The sequence below is a fragment of the Saccopteryx bilineata genome, chromosome 7, assembly GCF_036850765.1.
Source record: "Saccopteryx bilineata isolate mSacBil1 chromosome 7, mSacBil1_pri_phased_curated, whole genome shotgun sequence".
Taxonomy (NCBI): Eukaryota; Metazoa; Chordata; class Mammalia; order Chiroptera; family Emballonuridae; genus Saccopteryx; species Saccopteryx bilineata.
Window position 1 is genome coordinate 17,398,468 of NC_089496.1, and position 20,987 is coordinate 17,419,454.

The following is a 20,987-nucleotide window of genomic DNA, read 5'->3' on the forward strand; positions in this document are numbered from 1 at the left end:
CCAGGAGACATGTACAAGAATGTTCACAGCAGCCCTGTTCATAATAGGAACCACTGACAACAGCCCGAAGGTCATCAGACTAGAATGGATTAAAGAAACTGCAGTACATCATGGGATATAGTAAAGCACTGCAGCAATGAATTGTAGCTACTTGCAACAATATGGGTGACTATCAAAAACATACTGTCTTTCTCCTAACAGACTGAACTGGGGTTGGGTTGCATTTTTCAGGGATTTGGCATGGTGTTGGGGCCAACTTGGACTTGGTGAACATGTTAAGGACACTACTCTTTTATGGATTCTTGCTGTATTGGCCAAGAGTTTGCTTAAAGGCTTTAATCACTTTAAAAAAAAACAGAAGACTAGATAAAGAAAATATGGCACATATACACCATGGTATACTATTTAGCCATAAGAAATGATGACATCGGATCACTTACAACAAATGGTGGGATCTTGATAACATTATATGGAGTGAAATAAGTAAATCAGAAAAAAACAAGAACTGCAGGATTCCATACATTGGTGGGACATAAAAACGAGACTAAGAGACATGGACAAGAGTGTGGTGGTTACGGGGGGCGGGGGGAGCGAAGGAGGGAGAGGGGTAGGGATACAAAGAAAACTAGATAGAAGGTGACAGAGGACAATCTCTCTTTGGGTGATGGGTATGCAACAGAATTGAATGACAAGATAACCTGGACATGTTTTCTTTGACTATATGTACCCTGATTTATTGATGTCACCCCATTAAAATAAAAATTTATTTATAAAAAAAAACATGTCTCAACAATGTATACTGTATGAATCAACTTATATAAAGTTAAACATACAGAACTACGCAATCTTTTGTTTACAGATATAAACGTATGTAGGAAATATTAAGAAATGCAAGGGAATTATACACACAAAACTCAACATAGTATTTTCCTTGGAGGTGAGAGGAAAGGGAATGGGTTTATGGAATAGGAGTCCAGAGCTAATAGTAATGGGGGTTTTCTTTACCTGAGTGGTGGGTATACACGTGCTCATGGATTATGATTCTTTATACCTTATGTGTTTTATAATTTTTTAAATCTACTCAGGATTTAATATTTTTAAGCAACTGAAAAATAGAGGTTGGGAAGAGAGGCCAGAAAGCCAATGCCAGGAGGCTGAACCCAGCCTGACACAGAAAGTGGCCAGGTGCTGGGGGCCGAGTCACCAGAGATCGGATGTCGTGAGAGTTCTGTGCCCTGAGCGTCTGGGAGAACTAGAGAAGGAGATTGGTTGGGATGTCGGTGCAAGCTTGGACAAAGAGGAGGGACAATGCCCTGTCTTCAGTCTGGAGGAGGGGTTCTGGAGGGAAGGAACTCATTCTCTGAAATGACTTGAACACTGTGTGCCCAGTCTGCACCATGGCTTAGGTTTGTAAGGAGAATAGTTCAGAAGAATGTAGGACAGTGCTTTGTAAACTTCCAGTCAGCAGAATCTTTAAGAAATCACAAGTGGAATCTCCACATGTAGAACAGATGGAAAAAAGCACTACGCTGGGTTCACAGGGGCCTGTTATCTAAACTGCTTTAGCTGTGCTTTTCTCAGGGGCTTCGCTGGCAGCCTGATGATCCTGGTGACAATTACCTGGAGACAGGGGAGCCATGACAGAACTAAGCTTACCAGGTAGATGCATTGCTCCATGGTCTGTGGACCTGAGGGCCCACTTGGACCTCTAGTTCTTGATGGGTTCTGGGGGGAATTTGAAAGTGACTTATAAGGCCAATGGCCACTGTCGTGGACATGCAGGTTCCCATTGGATTTGGGCAGACAGTAAAGGAACTGTGGAGCCAGAAAATGGTGAACCATTCCATTTATTAAAGTCTCATAATGGCGGAAGAGCAAACAGGCAGGGCTCCCAAAGTCCCTCAACATTTCGGACTAACCTGGACTCAGGCCCCCACAAGCAAAACAGCACTCCCCAGACAAACAGGCAGGGCCAACAATCTCAGGGCTCCCATGCTCCACAACTCTCTCTCTGAATTCTCTAGCAAAACAGGCTGGGGGGAAAAAAAACCCTTCTCCAGCAAACAATAGTAAACAATCACCCCTCCCACGCAGAAAGGCAATCTGCAATATGTGATCTGCCACCCTGAGGGCAAGCACCCCAGACTATACGGACATGGTGCTGCCCCAATACAAGCAAGCAAACTTAAAAAACATTTGTTTACCCAGCACTACTGATGTGAGCTGTTAATCTTCAGTGTGTTTTGAGCCATGCTTTGGGAACTTGCTTTTGTTCCTTGATGTGAATCACAGTCAATCCTAAATGAAGTGCCCCCTCTAAATCATGATCACCTAACTTCTTGACCCTTTAGGGCTGACTAAATACATGTGATCACTTAGGCAAGTGACAGCCTCAACACAGCAGGAGGAGACCGTGGCTGGGGCACAGGGTCACTCGCTCTGCTGTAGCCCCTGGTCAAGGCACATTAGAAAGTGATCAATGAGCAACTAAGGAGACTAACGAGCCACGGTGAAGAACTGAGGCTTCTCATCTCTCTCCCTTCCTGTCTGTCTGTACCTATCTGTCTCTCTCTCTGTCTCTCTGTCTCCAAAAAAAGTACCCCTTACTCTCTGGGATGAGATGATGCCGTCCATGCTGTTCCTAACAGTCCAAGGATCAGAAGGAATATACCTGGTGAATGGACCACCACATTTTTCAGAAAGCACAGTATTTCCAAGGAAATCTGGGAAAAACTGCAAAGTCTATACCTTTGTTTGTGTGTGTGAGAGAAAGAGAGGAAGACAGGAAGGGAGAGAGATGAGAAGCGTCAACTTGTAATTGCATCACTTTAGTTGTTCATTGATTGTTTCTCATACATACCTTAACAAGGGGGCTCCAGCTGAGCCAGTGACCACTTGCTCAAGTCAGTGACCTTGGGATCATGTCAATGATCTCATGCTCAAGCTGGCAAGCCCACACTCAAGCTGGATGAGCCTGCACTCAAGCCAGTGTCCTTGGGGTTTCGAACCTGGGACCTCAGTGTCCCAGGTCAACACTCCATCCATTGTACTAGTCAGGCACAAAAATCTATAACTTTAGTAAAGATGGGACCTTGTTTGACTGGGGCAATAAAGAAAAAATAAATAATATCAATGTCATTGACAAGGGACTACTGCACTCCTTCAACTTCCCTAAAGCAGTTTGCCTTGAGTTCTGAATAAAAAACATTGTCCTGGCAACATGGCAGCAGCTTCACACTACTTCTAAAAATGGCACAGCTAGGATTCCTGACCACAGCAGGACTCAACTCAGGACACACACCGGAATTTCCTGGGGAGCCTTTTAAAGAGATGTAGTCTGGCCTTACCAATGGTGGCACAGTGAGTATTGTGTCTATCTGGAATGCTGAGGTTGCTGGTTCAAAATCCTGAGTTTGCTGGCTCTGAGCAAGGGCTTGTCAGCACTGGGTCACTGACCTGAGTGGGGAAATTGTCCACACAATTCCAAACTCGCCAGTTTGAGCCCAGAGGTCGCTGGCATGAAAAGCCCACGGTCTCTGGCTTGAGTAAGGGGACAATGGCACATGACAGAAGCTCAATGTACCACTAAAGTGAAAGCAGCTATGAGTTGATGCTTCTCACTCTCTCTCTTTCCTCCCTTTCTTGGAAGCAATCAATGCACAACTAAAGTGAAAGCAACTGCAAATTGATGCTTCTCACCCTCTCTCTTCCTCTAAAAAAAAATGTATATGTATATATGGTGTTTGCCCCTTCACTCCCCTCTCCCTAGAGAGTCTCATGAAATTGCTCCGAGGGCAGAGTTCCAGGAAGAAGGGATGCTATCTCAGGCATTATAACTTTTGATCAGCTTCCCGGGTTGTTTTAGAATACAGAGTGACCAACTGTCTGGGTTTGCCCAGGATCCTGGGGAAGTGGGTATTTCTTTTCTTTCTTTCTTTTTTTTTTTTTTTTGTATTTTTCTGAAGCTAGAAACGGGGAGAGACAGTCAGACAGACTCCCGCATGCGCTCGACTGGGATCCACCGGCAGGCCCACCAGGGGGTGACACTCTGCCCCTCCCCGGCATCGCTCTGCCGAGACCAGAGCCACTGTAGCACCTGGGGCAGAGGCCAAGGAGCCATTCCCAGTGCCCGGGCCATCTTTGCTCCAATGGAGCCTCGGCTGCGGGAGGGGAAGAGAGAGACAGAGAGGAAGGAGAGGGGGAGGAGTGGAGAAGCAGATGGGCGCTTCTCCTGTGTGCCCTGGCCGGCAATCTAACCCGGGACTTCTGCACGCCAGGCCGACGCGCTACCACTGAGCCAGCCGGCCAGGGCAAAGTGGGTATTTCTTTTTTTTTTTTTTTTTTTTTCATTTTTCTGAAGCTGGAAACAGGGAGAGACAGTCAGACAGACTCTCGCATGCGCCCGACCGGGATCCACCAGGCACGCCCACCAGGGGGCGACGCTCTGCCCACCAGGGGGCGATGCTCTGCCCCTCCGGGGCGTCGCCATGTTGCGACCAGAGCCACTCTAGCGCCTGGGGCAGAGGCCACAGAGCCATCCCCAGCGCCCGGGCCATCTTTTGCTCCAATGGAGCCTTGGCTGCGGGAGGGGAAGAGAGAGACAGAGAGGAAGGTGCGGCGGAGGGGTGGAGAAGCAAATGGGCGCTTCTCCTATGTGCCCTGGCCGGGAATCGAACCCGGGTCCTCCGCACGCTAGTTTTTTTTTTTTTTTTAATTTTTTATTTATTAATTCATTTTAGAGAGGAGAGAGAGTGAGACAGAGAGAAAGAGAGAGAGAGGAAGGGGGGAGGAGCTGGAAGCATCAACTCCCATATGTGCCTTGACCAGGCAAGCCCAGGGTTTTGAACTGGCGACCTCAGCATTTCCAGGTCGACGCTTTATCCACTGCGCCACCACAGGTCAGGCCAAAGTGGGTATTTCAATGCTGTGAAACTTTCCATAATAAAACTGGGAAGTCTCAGGTTAACCTAACACTTGGGCAGTCCATTTGTGAACCACTAGCAGAAGGAGTTCAGGCTTTAGTATCAGATAGACTGGTCAATCTGCCTCTGACCCTGAAGTTATAGCTCAGGGTCACTGTGTGTGTTTGGGGGAGGGGCATGTATAAAAGGGAAGTTGGGGGCATGGGTGGCCACAACAGATTGTGAGCTCATTCCCTCTCTCAGTTTTCTGTTTCAACCAGAGACAAGTCAGAGATGCGTCAGCCAAGAGTTTGGGTTGCTGTTAAAAAGGAGGGTAATAATACAAAGCACACATTTTTTTTTTTTCTGAGAAAATGTATGGCGAGGCAGTGTACTGTACTGGCCTCTGGAGCCAGACTGCCTCACTTCTTTTTTTCTTTTTAAATTTTTTTTTAAATTTTTTTTATTTTTATTTATTCATTTTAGAAAGGGGGGGGGGGAGAGAGAGAAGGGGGGAGGAGCAGGAAGCATCAACTCCCATATGTGCCTTGACCAGGCAAGCCCAGGGTTTCGAACCAGCGACCTCAGCATTTCCAGGTCGATGCTTTATCCACTGCACCACCACAGGTCAGGCTGCCTCACTTCTTAAAAAATTTTTTTATTATTATTAATTTTAATGGGGTGACATTGATAAATCAGGGTACATATGTTCAGAGAAAATATCTCTAGGTTATTATGACATTTGATTATGTTGCATACCCATCACCCAAAGTCAAATTGTCTTCCGTCACCTTCCATCTGGTTTTCTTTGTGCCCCTCCCCTCCCCCAACCCCTCCCTCTCCTTCATCCAACCCCGTAACCCCCATACTCTTGTCCATGTCTCCGAGTCTCATTTTTATGTCCCACTTATGTATGGAATCATATAGTTCTTAGTTTTTTTCTGATTTACTTATTTCACTCAGTATAACGTTATCAAGGTTCATCCATGTTGTAAATGATCCGATGTCATCATTTCTTATGGCTGAGTAGTATTCCATAGTATATATGTGCCAAAGCTTTTTAATCCACTCATCCTCTGACGGCTGTTTCCAGATCTTCGCTATTGTGAACAATGCTGCTATAAACATGGGAGTTTGGAAGTCTTTCTTCCTCTTGAATTTTTTGAAATAACATTTCTCCTTTTGAAACAGTGCTATGGTGTTCTTGGGATATATTCCTAAAAGTGAAATAGCTGGGTCAAAAGGCAATTCAATTTTTAATTTTTTGAGGAATCTCCATACTGTTTTCCACAGTGGCTGCACCAGTCTGCATTCCCACCAGCAGTGCAGGAGGGTTCCCTTTTCTCCACATCCTCACCAGCACTTATTCTGTGTTGTTTTGTTGATAAGCGCCATTCTGACTGGTGTGAGGTGATATCTCATTGTGGTTTTAATTTGCATTTCTCTAATGATTAGTGATGTTGAGCATTTTTTCATATGCCTATTGGCCAACTGTATTTCCTCTTTGGAGAAGTGTCTATTCATTTCTTTTGCCCATTTTTTGATTGGAGTTTTTGTCTTCCCATGTTGTTTTACAAGTTCTTTATAAATTTTGGTTATTAACCCCTTATCAGACGTATTGTCGAATATGTTCTCCCATTGTGTAGTTTTTCTTTTTATTCTGTTTTTATTGTGTTTAGCTGTGCAAAAGTTTTTTAGTTTGATATAGTCCCATTTGTTTATCCTGTCTTTTATTTCACTTGCCCGTGGAGATAAATCGGCAAATATATTGCTGCAATAGATGTCGGAGAACTTACTGCCTATGTTTTCTTTTAAGATGCTTATGGTTTCACGGCTTACATTTAAGTCATTTATCCATTTTGAGTTTATTTTTGTGACTAGTGTAAGTTGGTGCTCTAGTTTCATTTTTTTGCAGGTGGATGTCCAATTTTCCTAACACCATTTATTAAAGAGGCTGTCTTTACTCCACTGTATGCCCTTACCTCCTTTGTCAAATATCAGTTGTCCATAGAGCTGTGGGTTTATTTCTGGGTTCTCTGTTCTGTTCCATTGATCTATATTCCTGTTCTTATGCCAGTACCAGGCTATTTTGAGTACAATGGCCTTGTAGTATAACTTGATATCAGGAAGTGTGATACCTCCCACTTTATTCTTCCTTTTCAAGATTGCTGAGGCTATTCGTGTTCTTTTTTGGTTCCATATAAATTTTTGGAATATTTTTCTATATCTTTGAAGTATATCATTGGTATTTTAATTGGTATTGCATTGAATTTATAAATTGCTTTGGGTAATATAGACATTTTAATAATGTGTATTATTCCTAACCATGAGCATGGTATATGCTTCCACTTGTTTGTATCTTCCTTGGTTTCTTTTATCAATGTTTTATAATTTTCCGAGTACAAGTCTTTAATTTCTTTGGTTAAATTTACTCCTAGGTACTTTATTTTTTTGGTTGCAATAGTGAAGGAGATTGTTTCCTTAATTTCTCTTTCTGACAGTTCATTGTTGATGTATAAAAATGCCTCTGATTTCTGAGTATTAATTTTATATCCTGCCACCTTGCTGAATTGATTTATCAGGTCCAGTAGTTTTTTGACTGTGACTTTAGGGTTTTCTATATACAATATCATATCATCTGCAAGTAATAGTAATAGTTTTACTTCTTCTTTTTCAATTTGGATGCCTTTTATTTCTTCTTCTTGGTCTGATTGCTGTAGCTAGGACTTCCAGGACTATGTTGAATAAGAGTGGTGAAAGGGGGCACCCCTGCCTTGTTCCTGATCATAAGGGGATTGCTTTTAATTTTTGTCCATTGAGTATGATGTTGGCTGTGAGTCTGTCATAGATGGCCTTTATCATGTTGAGGTATGTTCCCTGTATTCCCACTTTGCTGAGAGTTTTGATCATAAATGGGTGCTGGATTTTATCAAATGCTTCTTCTGCATGTATTGATATTATCATGTGGTTTTTCTCCTTCCTTTTGTTTATGTGATGAATCACATTGATTGATTTGCAAATATTGTACCAGCCTTGCCTCCCCAGAATAAATCCCACTTGATCATGATGTATGATTTTTTTTCATGTATTGCTGGATCCAGTTTGCTAATATTTTGTTGAGAATTTTAGCATCTAAATTCATGAGGGATATTGGCCTATAATTTTCTTTCTTTGTGTTCTCTTTGCCTGGTTTTGGAATCAGAATTATGCTCGCCTCATAAAAAGAGTTTGGAAGTCTTTCTTCCTCTTGAATTGTTTGATATAGCTTGAGAAAGATAGGAGTTAGTTCTTTGAATATGTGGTAGAATTCACATGTAAAGCCATAAGGCCCAGGACTTTTCTTTGTTGGGAGTTTTTTGATAACTGTTTCGATCTTATTTGTTGTAATCGGTCTGTTTAGGTTTTCTGATTCTTCCAGATGAATTTTTGGAAGATTATATGTTTCAAGGAATTTGTCCATTTCATCTAGGTTGTCTAATTTTTTGGTATACAGTTCTTCATAGTATTTTCTTACAATACTTTGTATATCTGTTGTGTCAGTTGTTATTTCTCAGCTCTCATTTCTAATTTTATTTAATTGAGTCCTCTCTCTTTTTTTCTTGGTGAGTCTGGCTAAAGGTTTATTGATCTTGTTTACCTTTTCAAAGAACCAGCTCCTGGTTTCATTGATCCTCTGTATTGTTTCTTTAGCCTCTATGTCATTTATTTCCGCTCTGATCTTTATTATTTCCTTCCTTCTACTACCTCTGGGCTTTATTTGCTATTCTTTTTCTAGTTCTTTTAGATGCGGGATCAAAGTCTTTATTTGAGCTTTATCTAGCTTCTTAAGGTATGCCTGTAATGCTATGAACTTCCCTCTCAGCACTGCTTTTGCTGTGTCCCATGAATTTTGAGTTGATGTATGCTCATTATCATTCGTTTCTAGGAATTTTTTTTATTTCTTCTTTGATCTCATTGTTAACCCATTTGTTATTTAATAACATGCTATTTAGTTTCCAAGTGTTTGAGTATTTTTCAGTTTTTCTGTTGTGGTTGATTTCTAATTTCATGCTATTGTGATCAGAGAAAATGCTTGATATGATTTCAATTTTCTTAAATTTGTTGAGACTGCTTTTGTGCCCTAATATGTGGTCTATCCTAGAGAATGTACCATGAGCACTTGAAAAGAATGTATATTCTGCTGCTTTAGGGTGAAAGGTTCTGAAGATATCTATTAAATCTAGTTGATCTAGTGTGTCCTTTAAGTCTGCTGTTTCTTTGTTAATTTTCTTTCTTGAGGATCTATCTAGTGATGTTAGTGGGGTATTGAAATCCCCTACTATGATAGTATTGCCGTTGTCTCACCCTTTATATTCATCAAAGGCTGCTTTATATACTTAGGTGCTTCTATATTAGGTGCGTAGATATTTATAATGGTTATATCTTCCTGTTGGATTGCTTCCTTTATCATTATGTAGTGACCTTCTTTATCTCTTACTAAAGAGCTTTGTGAGAGAAGCTGATCGAGGTCAAAAGTCCAGGACGAGCTGCATACTGAGTAGCAATGACTGTGTGAACTGGAGCGAGAGCTAGAGAAGAAGGCAGACAGAGTTTGAGAGCTGCAGAGCACTGATGGCACCTGGAACTGGAGCGATCTACAGGTTCGTGAGTTGTAGTTTGTCCTGGAAGTTCAATGTTGGCAGCGGCAGTGGTTGTAGGAACAACTGTGAGTTCAGCTTCAGGCAGAGAGCCAGCAGCTGCACGAGCCGAGGATAGAGCTGTGCCAGTGGAGTGGCTCTGAGTTGGTGGAGCAGATGAGTCCAGCTCCTCTTCTGAGGATGAGGAGGCTCAGGCTGAAGATGCCGTCCGCACACTCAGAGCTTGGACAGAGGTCGTCCAGAAGGTAAAAAGCCAGCAGCAGAGAGTACCTACTGAGCCCCTGGTAGGCTTGCTGTGATTGTGGGACATAGCAGTGGATGGTATCATGCTCTCTGGAGCAGAGGTGGAGAGGTTGGCCACTGTTGCCATGCGCTCCTCCTTGGGAAAGCATCTTCAGAGCTGCCCTGATTGCAGGGATGGGGTGGCCTAAGGCTCTATGTAAACCTAGTTGCCTGTAATGGACCTTTACCTTGGTGATTTGCATACACAGCTGGGCTGTCTATTGTGGACTGCAACCAGAGGGGGGCACCGGCTCCCTTGTTGGATGGACATACTGCCTTTGGATAGTATGAGAGACTCTGATGGGGGGGCAGCTCCAGTGGACACACTCCTGCACCAGGAAGCTGTTCTCACTCAGTTGCAGAGATGCACCAAGGACATTTTTGGTTTCAATGGACTTGGCCCTGGATTATACAAGCCCGCCACCTATGATAGCTGGCCTAATGTACCTATTGTGAGGCGAGCAACCCTAAGGGGTGGAATGTGGGGTAGCTGTTAGGCTTGCTCACTGGTGTACCAGCTGCAAGAACTTTGCTTGATTAGTGTGTAAGCACGTGGCAGAGACACATGCGCACAGCCTATGTAACACTATGGGTGTGTGCGCTCAGAGGGATTGTGGATGGTGGGTTGCCTGCCGGCCACTGTGAGGGGCCATTCTTGCTGTTTGTTTGCTGGAGAGGAGGTTTTCCTCTGCCTCTGTGCTTGTCTGCTGTTGTGAGACTTTATTAAAAAGAATGTCCCAACGCTTTCCGGCTCCACAGGTTTTTTACAGTTTGCCCGAATCCAATGTGGACCTGCCTGGCCTCGGCCACCAGCATTACATATCCTCCTTACAGCACTTCATGAATTAAAAAAAAAGACTCACAAGAAGTTTTGTGGGGCAGCTGTGTAAGGCTTGCTGGCAGGTTTACCAGCTGCAAACACTTGACTTGATTAGTGCATGAGCACGTGGCAGAGGCACGTGTGCACAGCCTATGTAAGGCTGTGGGGGCTTCCCCTGGGCAGTCATTCTCCCAGATCGCTCTCCTGCCACCATGAGGTGTGGTTTTCCTTGCTCCCTTGCCCTGACTGTGAATAGCAGATTTTCCTTTGTCTATTAGCTCTTTCACTTTTTGTTTATTTGCTCACTTGTCTTTATGAGCCTCCAATAAACGGGTATGGTCCGAAACTTTCCAGCTCTGCAGTTTCTCCACCATCTGCCTGAATCCAATGTGAACCTGCCTGGCCTTGGCCACCAGCAGTACATGTTTCAAAATAGTACAAAGAGTTTCCATGTACCCTTCTGCTCTTCCCAATGATAATATCTTACATAACCATGTACCATGGTCATTGTCAAACTAGGAAATCAACATTGGTACTAACTCAGGTATGGGCCTCATTTGGATTTCACCAGTTTTTACATGAAGACTTCTTTCTCTATCTTGTTTTATTTTTGAGGCTACTTCTATATTTCAGAATATCATGTTATAAACTGAGTTTAAATTTAGCTCCCATCACACTGAATAGGTCTGTTTAAGCTTTAATTCAATCCACCAAATTGAAGCCCAGAACAAAATTTATGAACAAGATTCTCTGAGCTTTCTAAATTATTTGTATGTAGGATGACTGCAAGTGATCTCCTATTTACATACTTTATGTGGGAGTCAAGGACCCTTTCACAAGAGGCTTCCCCACTGACTAGTTAGTTGTGTGATCTTGACCAAATTACTTGAACTCTCTAAACTTTGCTTTTCTCATGTGTAAAATGAGGGCAATTATCTCATCTACCCACTAGTTATTACAAGGATTATACTAGAAAAGATGTGAACACAATTATGCAATTAGTTTGCTATTACTACTGCTACAGCCACTGCCACCACCACCATCACACCAGTAACACAGCAGCCCACCCGGAATCCCTGTCCTTTCAGTCCCTGTCCTTCTGCTAGAGCAGCACAGGTGTGGCTCAGAGCTGGGAGGCTGCTCCGGGGAAGCCAGAAGCCTTCACTCTCCTACCAGGTGGCAGATGGCAGGGCGGATGGTGTGGTGTGTCTCCTGGCTGGGATGGTGGCCGGGTGCATAGAATCTAGTCTTCCCTGGCTGAAACTGAGAATGCATTTCCCAAAAAACTATTACTGCATGATGCCTATGGATTTTGTGAGTTGTCCTGCAACCTAGTCACCCTTGATATTACCTTAAATGAAAAAATATATTAGGTTCCAAATGAAACATTTGGAACACAGGCACAGAGTGGGGATTGCTTATACAATAAAGATAATTGCTTGCATATTATTTTTGAAACTAAGACATCCACTTTGCCTTAGTGCTCTTTTCAGGTAGAATTAAGTTTAAAATAAAAATTAAAAAATTGTTGGTTTGAATGTTGGTCATTTCCAAGTGAGAGCAAAATTATCCTTGTTGGCTTTATTAGTGGGTTAAATTATTTCATGTAGTTTAGCATGGATTAATATAGTATTGCTAGTCGTAAGCATGCCTGTGTATTAGCAAGAGTCAGGGTATGCTGGAGTTGGCTTGCCCAAGTTCACAAGAGTCCGTTGTGCACCTCTCTTCCCCTCTGCATTTACCAAGATCATGCTGGTAGCTTGAAGTTGGTCATGGTGGGTATATTAACATCACAGAAATCAGCAAATGCTTCCCCAGTCATCTTCAAAACTGGATGTTCCACATTTACTAGTACACCACTGACTACAGTTTTTGTTTGTTTGTTCTTTAAGTGAGAGGAGAGGAGATAGTGAGACAGACTCCTACAAGTGCCCTGACTGGGATCCACCCAACAACCCCTGCCTGCAGCTGATGGTCAAATCAACTGAGCTATCCTCAGTGCCTGGGGCCAACACTTGAACCAATCAAGCCACTGGCTGTGGGAGAGGAAGTGAGAGAGAAGGGGGAGAGGGAGGGGGAGAGAAGCAGATGGGTGCTTCTCATGTGTGCCCTGACTGGAAAATGAACCCGGGACGTCTGTATGCTGGGCCAATGCTCTGTCCACTAAGCCAACCAGCCAGGGCCTGACTCCAGTTTTTAATTCAACAAATATTTATTATGCCAACTGTATGCCCACCACTATTTTAGGAACCATAAAGCATTGAACAAGACAGCCCCTTGGAACTTTAAGGGATCCCTAGAAATAAATTTTAAGTCCAAGGAAACATGAAACATACATGGCTTTGAATGAAAAAGCTCCTGAATGTCAGTGTAACCCATTTGGCCACACACCCTTCTCTGGTGCCTGGTGCCTCTGGGGGATTTGTGGAGAAAATGGGCTTTAATGGGCTTTAGTATTCTCCTCAAACTACTATTACAGTGTGTCTGTAAAGTCATGGTGCACTTTTGACTGGTCACAGGAAAGCAACAAAAGACGATAGAAATGTGAAATCTGCACTAAATAAAAGGACCCCCTCCCCCGTTTCTGTAGGATGATGTGCACATGCGCAGATGATGACGTAACACCGTGTATACAGTGGAGCAGCCCACTGCTATGCCGGTCAAGATGTGCACGGTACAGGGGAAAGTTCAGTGTTCTGTGGCTCGCTAAATTCGAATCTGTGACCAAAGTGCAACGTGAATGTCGGCGCGTTTATAACGAAGCGCCATGACATTAATCACGTAAAACAGAGAATCACAAACATTATTCACTCTGTTACACCAGACATCCTTACCCATGTGTGGCAAGAACTTCACTATCAGTTGGATGTGTGTAGGGCAACAAATGGAGCCTACATCGAACTGCACTGAATAGGTATGAATCTGGGAGAGTTTTCCTTTTATTTGGTGCAGATTTCACATTTTTATCATCTTTTGTTGCTTTCCTGTGACCGGTCAAAAGTGCACCATGACTTTATGGACACACTGTACTTTGTAACTTTCTTCTATCTACTAAGTAAGACAATTTCAATCCAAACCTGCCATTCACCTTTTGTGTCTGTGTGTAAACTATTAAATTTCAAAGTGCACAGTGAAACGAACAACCTGATAAATATTTCACCAAGGATTATATTCATTTAACTAGCTCCCAGGTCAAGATACAGAATATTTCAGCACCAGAAATCTCTCTTGTCCCTCCCTCCCAAAGGTAACAGCTATTCTATAAATCCATCTCTGTATTCATGGCTTTAGTTCACCAAGGTTACTTTGAATGCCAATTCATTAATTAAAATGTTGAACAATGCTGGGCTCAGTGGACCTGCTGGGAATATAATCTAATGTCTGAAGGTGAGCACAGACTCTGGAAGCACCCTCTCTGGTTACATCCTTTTACAGAGCAATTCAGTTCTCTACTTAATGCTGTGCATTTAATCTATATCAAGATTTTCTCAGCTTACTGAGTAGATAGAAATACTCAATAGTTCTATTAGTAGAAGACTTCTAAAAATTGTAAACAAAAATGAAAAACATATCACTGATTCTTCCCCCTAAAAGGCCCCTCAGCTATGTTTTTCTTCCCCATTCCTATTGACTACAGCCAGTCAATAATTTCCCTACTTTGCTTCTGCCTTTACGCTATACTATCTCCCCCTGAGCTCTTGTCAGCGGAGTTCTCCTAACCACTTTCGGGCTTGGCATTGTTCAAATCAACACTTAAAAATTTTAATATGCCTCAGTTTATCCTTTTTTTTTTTTTTTTTTTTTTTTTTTACAGGGACAGAGAGAGAGTCAGAGAGAGGGATAGATAAGGACAGACAGACGGGAACGGAGAGAGATGAGAAACATCAATCATCAGTTTTTTGTTGCGACACCTTAGTTGTTCATTGATTGCTCTCTCTTATGTGCCTTGATTGTGGGCCTTCAGCAGACTGAGTAACCCCTTGCTCAAGCCAGTGACCTTGGGTCCAAGCTGGTGAGCTTTCTTTGCTCAAGCCAGATGAGCCTGCGCTCAAGCTGGGGACCTCGGGGTCTCGAACCTGGGTCCTTCCACATCCCAGTCCAATGCTCTATCCACTGTGCCACCGCCTGGTCAGGCTCAGTTTATCTTTTAACAGTACAAAATACAAAGTCAAATCTCTCCACATATGATGTTTGGGTTCACCTCCCTCTCACCTTCTCGAGGACTTCTCTTGGGGAATTTTGTCCTTTCTCCTGAATTTTGTCCTTCTCCTACTCTCCCAGTCTCACCAGCATATGAATTGTAATCTGATCTCTTCTCCTTTGAAAAACAAAATAAACAACAACAAAACGCAAATCCAAACACTCCTATGTGCACTTTGACCTCCTTCAGATTGGTCTACACAACTGAATTTTCTTCAAACCACTCCAGTCTGGCCTTGGCTCCCATTACTCCAACACATATGCTTTCCTAAGGTCAATGCAGTAATAATGTCCCCCCCCCCCCCCAAGATATGTTCAAGTCCAAACCCTTAGACCTGTGAGTTTGAACTTCTTTGGAAAAAAATATGTAATTAAGAATCTTGAGCCTGACCAGGCGGTGGCACAGTGGATAGAGCATTAGACTGGGATGCGGAGGACTCATGTTCGAAACCCCAATGTCACTGGCTTGAGCATGGGCTCCTCTGGCTTGAGTGTGGGCTCACCAGCTTGAGCGCAGGGTCACTGGCTTGAGCATAGGATCATAGACATGACCCCATGGCCTCTGGCTTGAGACCAAAGGTCACTGGATTGAAGACCAAGGTTGCTGACTTGAGCCTAAGGTCACTAGCTTGAGCAAGGGTCACTTGGTCTGCTGTAGCCCCCCGTTCAAGGCACATATGAGAAAGCAATCAATGAACAAGCAATCAACAATTAAGATGCTGCAAGGAAGAATTGATGCTTCTCATCTCTCTCCCTTCCTGTCTGTCTGTCCCTGTCTCTGACTGTTTCTGTAAAAACAAACAAACAAACAAAAAAAACCTTGAAATCATCCAGGATTTAGGGTTGGCCCTAAGTCCAATGATGTCCTCCTAATAAGACAATGGGGAATTAAAGACACAGGCGAAACACAAAGGAGAAGTCTCCCATGAAGATGGAGGCAGAGATGGGAGTGATGCATTTATAAGCCAAGGAATTCTAAGGACTGCTAGCCATCACAAGAAACTAGAAGAGGCAAGGAAGAGTTCTCTAGAGCCCTTGGAGGAAGTATAGCCTTGCTTAACTTTGGACTTCTGGTCTCCAGAATTCTGAGAAAATAAATTTATGTTATTTTAAGCCGCCAATTTGTGGTAATTTGTTATGGCAGCTTAAAAAACTAATAGTCATCAGTGACCTCTGTGTTGCAAAACTAGACACAATACCATCTCTATCTTCCATTTTACAGCAGCATTTGACTCAGTTAATTGTTTCTTCCTTGAAACACCTTATGGTCCTGGCTTCCAAGGAGCCACTTCCTCTTGGGTTCTCCGTTCTGAGATTGCTTCATCTTAGGGGTTTTTGCTGGCTTTCTGCTTCCACTTAACTTCTAAATGTCTGCTCTTCTCCCTCTGCATTCTCTCAAGTGATCATACCCAGACTCATGGCCCTACATATCATCATCCATTTACTAAAGATTCCAAAATTGATGCCTCCCATGTAGACCTGCTGACAGCTTCTGTCATGTGTATGCCATGCCTTCTTTACATAGAAGCCTAGCTGTTTCCTAGTAATCTCATACACACACACATACATACATGCACAATGCAGAGTTTCTAATACTCAAGAGATGTCCCTCCCACCCGCCCCTAAAAATCCGTTCCTGTTCTGTCTGGTTTCCAACGAAATGGCATCTGCACCCAACACAGTTGCTCTGTCAGAAACTTAGGATGATTCTTTCCCCTACTCTTGCATCCAATTTCTTGGCAAGTCTTGTTATTTTAATATGTAAAGTATATCTTGAATCTATTCACTTATCTTTATATCGCTGTCACTACCCTGGGTCCACACTAACATCATATCTCACTTGGTCTCTTGCAATAGCTTCCAATCTATTCTCCACATAGTAGCTAGAGTGATCTTTTAACATATCAGATCATGCAGTGTTCCTACTTAAAGCCTTCCAAGGATTCCTGCTGATTTAAGTGCAAAATCCAAACTCCAAGGGCCTCTTGTGACCTTGTCTGTGCCTCTTGTCCATCTCTCTGCCCAGGCTCCATCTACAGTGGATCTTCCTTAGCCTCAACTTCCCAAGCTTTTCCTCCCTTGGACCATCTATCTCTTCCTGGGATCGTCCACCCACACTCTGGCCCATTAGCTCACTTCCTCTGGGAAAACTCTGACAGCACTTCCCTCACATACGTTGCCGGTTTCTCCTACTTTCTCTCTCAGAACCATAGCACTTGCCACAATCTGTAATTACACATTTGGTCGTGTGTTTATTTACTGTCTCCCACCGGGCTGCTTACAGAAAGCAGCTGGGACAATGTCTGTTTCTCACCACAAAGCATAGAGCGCCTACCTCAGGGGCAGCCATGGCCAGGATGCTCCATGAATATTTGTTGAATGGATTCACTCAAATATATGTCCTAGCAGGAAGGCTAGTTGGGTGAGAACTCATTCACCCAAACAAAACAAAAAAAATCTAAATTTTATAAAAACCCAAGAACTTTGTCTTACAAACATATAAATTATTTTATTTACAAAGCCATGTTACAAATAAAAAAAAAAGCAAAAAAAAAAAAAATACAATCGCTCACTGGAGAACGCCTCCAGGCCTGGTGCTGAACCATGGCAGTACCAACAGATAGATACATGTTTGTTCTTTACTTTGTAAAACTGTAAGCCATGGAATTTACTATTTACACCTACATTAGACTTATTCTGCTTACAACATCACAGGCATGAAATGAATTCTGATAGTGCTAATACATAAAGGTGTGGACAAAGAAGGAAAACACTTAATGTTACAAAATATGGATCATAGAAAAGAAACCCACTTCACAAGTGTGGCATTTGTTCAGAATGTTTGGACATGCTTTCTTCAAAATTCCTCTGGAAAAGGTTCTAAAATCGGTAGTAGGAAAGGACAAATGAGCAGGTGCAAATTCTTGTCTGTGCAAAAACAGTTGTTTAATATACCCCATGACTGACCAGCTACGTAAAACCCACAGTTTTGTTAAAGTGCCATGGGCCGACAGCATAACAAAATAGAAGGTGTAAATAGAAAATTTCTTTTTTCCTTTTTTAAAACAAGAGTTCACTGAGAATCAGCGATAATAGAATATGCTGTATAAACTATTTTCTACAAAGGTTGATCAGCATTATTTACAATTGGTACATTGATACAAAAGAAGGCATACAAGTTATCCAAGTCGCTTTGTTTTTATGGCTGACAGGTCTATGCACTGCGTTATGCTTAACAACCAGAGCTTCCGAGCCTCTGTGGCTGGCGACAAGTCACAAGATCTTCAGGCAAACGGGGGTGTGTGCAGTCAAGGGGCTGGGAGGGAGCGCTGAGTGGGGTGGGCAGAACAGAAGTACCCAAAGGGGATCAACCACCCTAATAGTGCTTTATAAGTTGGTCCAGTTGAACTCCATTAAAACAAAACCAAAGAAAACCTTTTATTTGCATTCCATTTTCAAGCTGTGAGTTTTGAATTCATCATTATAAAGTAAACCTGTGGCTGATTGTGAAGGAAGAAACACGGTGGGTTTTCCCTTTTTGCTCAGTTTTCCAGAAATGTCCTCACCTTGGTCAGAGCCAGTCTTTCACCAAGTCAGCAGCATTCGGCGGGGAGAGTCTTTATTCCAGCTTGCAATTCAAGATGTAGAAAGCGAAAAACTTTAACCCTATTATTGATTGCTCCTTTAGTCCCTGTAGAGACGTGATTTCTCAGAAGCAGCCACTTCATCTCTCAACCGTTGTTTTCCCTCTTTGAATGTAAGAGTTTATAAGTCAGAGGGTTATTTTGTTGCTGAGATTTTTTTGTCTTTACTTCTGCAAGTTTTACAACTCAAAATAAATTATAAAAAAAGACTTCTAAAACCGAACAAGACAAAAATTGTGCAAAAATAACAAAGATATGTACATACTTTTCAGTCTGAAGAAATGTACAATAAAAACATAATTCAAAGAACACTTTAAAAATATAAACATTGCTTAAACTTTCCTAAGTTTCATACTGTTTCTGAAACTATTCTGGTCAGTTAGCTCTGTAATATAGTAAAACATAAATTATTACAAAATTAACACTATAAAAATTTACTTTAAGAATATCTTCTAAACTTTTTTCAAAGGGTCTAATCTTGTTTATAATTTCTTAAACATTTATAAGTCTTAAATCTGCCTTAACCCTTTTTAAAAAAAGAAAAAGTAACAATATTCCCTTCAATTTGCAGTCTCTTTATCCCAAGACGTAAATAAACCAGTATGTAAGTGCACTTTTAACACTGTAGAAATAAAAATGAAATAATATAACTAATGTCCTGGTACCTAATATTAACTCATGATTTTAAAAAAATCTTCATTTTATATTAAAAGTTTTAGTAATCCTATAAGAAACACTGTCAGTGCAATTTCATCGATGCAAATCACTCCGTTTGCCTCCCGTCCTAGTAAATTCCAATCATGGGTGAAATTTAACAGTAGTCTGATCTCTGGGTTGGGGAATGGGAAAGGAAGGAAAACTTCAGGGTGGGATGAGGGTTTGTGTCCAGCTGCAAACCTGGCTTTCACTTCTGATGTAGGAATGAAGCAAAAACTAGTATCTGTGCCGTTAATCATTTGCAAAGCTACTTGGTGAATAGCACAGAGCATTCCTCTTATATTGTGAGTTACTTTCATGACTATGATTCCTCATTAGAGCTTACTATATTGATGTTTCAAAACTCCAGTGTGAACAGTTTCACAGCTACAGGGCTTCAGCTTCTCCTCCCAGTGGCTTGTCCTCACTCTGCAGTGGTTTGGCTTTCCCTGTCTCCTGGGCTGGCTGTGTCTGTGCTGATGCCTGATACCCAGCATTCCCTGATGCACGTTGTACTGACTCACAGGGCCTCATGGCCCAGGGCCCAGAGTGGGTGGGCCGTGCTAGGATTTATTCTCACCAGAGATTTGACATATAACCCTCCATGGAAGCTCTCCCCCAGACCCTTCCTTCCCTCCCCTTTTCTCCATTTGCCTAGTCTTGGAGGGGAGCTGTGGGCACCATGCCTTCTCCAGAGTGGCTTCCTGGGTCCCTGCCCTTTACCCTCGGGTGCTTTGCTCTGCTTCACAGTTTTGGGTCCTGTACGCAGAGCCCAGGAAGGAATTGTGGAGCATGAATTCCTAACGAGCTCAGATGACCACAGCCACCCAGCTATCACTGTCTTTTGAGGAATATCTTCTACTTCCATTGTCTGCTTACTCTACCTCCTGGGCCCATTCCAGACCTGACCCCGTATATCCTCTGAGCCACATAGCCAGACGGTGGTATCGGGTGAACCACATCATTAAAAGGTCACTCTTCTCAATTTTACCCTCAGCATCTGGCTCCCACTGTGCTGGTCCGCCATGGAAACCTGCCCGGTGCACTCGGCCACCCTCCTGCTTCTGCTCTCCCTTCCCAAGTACAGGCTGCTCCACTGCAAAGCCCCGTCACCGTCACCAGGCACACTGTCCAGAGGGCAGCTTATGAGAGGCAGCTTCTTCTGATGGCACTGGGGGCCAGTGAGTGGCAGGGGAGAGGGGAGAGGAGGGGAGGGATGGGTAAGGGAAGGAAAGGAGCACTGCGCGTGCTCCCGACGACGCGTTTCCGACGACGCCGACCAGTAACAGAGTCCTGCGCAGTCAGCTCCGGCAGCTGGAGCAGGACCACGTGCAGGAGCGGAACCGGGAGCTGTGAGCGCCCAGCTCGGAAGAATGTGCACACATGGCAAACGAGACAACGGAAACAAAACACTCGTTACGTTTTCTGTAAATCTCAAATTCACGCTCTTTTGCCTTTTTCTCCAAAACTAAAAATTGGTCATTAAAAAAAGAATAAGCAAGGCCAGAGCCACAGGCAGGGCCCAGGAAATGGACGCCCCCACTGCCCTCTCCCCTCCCTCGCCCCCCTTGGCCTCCTGGGGTGGCACTGGGCTGCCAGGCATTGGTTTGGAAGTGGCTTCATAGTCTTGTTACGGAAGAGTCCTTATCCTGCCCGTTCTGTTTGTGGTCTTCTAGAAGAGAAGAGAAAAGCTTGGGATTACCATGCAATTGAAGAACAGAGTGAGATTTCTCATCTACAACAAAAGGATACCATCCCAACTCCTGCATTTGGCCAAAGGCAGCAGATGGGGATGGCTGTGAAGGAC

At 43.1% G+C, this 20,987-nt stretch overlaps 1 protein-coding gene across 6 annotated transcripts in view; it reads right to left on the reverse strand.

Moving 5' to 3' along the window:
* Positions 1-17,366: 17,366 nt before the first annotated feature.
* The window catches only part of ATXN7L1 (ataxin 7 like 1), a 272,109-nt gene continuing 268,488 nt past the window's right edge, over positions 17,367-20,987 (reverse strand). For all 6 annotated transcript variants that reach the window (XM_066238539.1, XM_066238537.1, XM_066238538.1 and 3 more), the window contains one exon: positions 17,367-20,852. In XM_066238539.1, the coding sequence (XP_066094636.1) occupies positions 20,811-20,852 (42 nt within the window). In that variant the 3' untranslated portion in view covers positions 17,367-20,810. The remainder of the gene's footprint in view (positions 20,853-20,987) is intronic.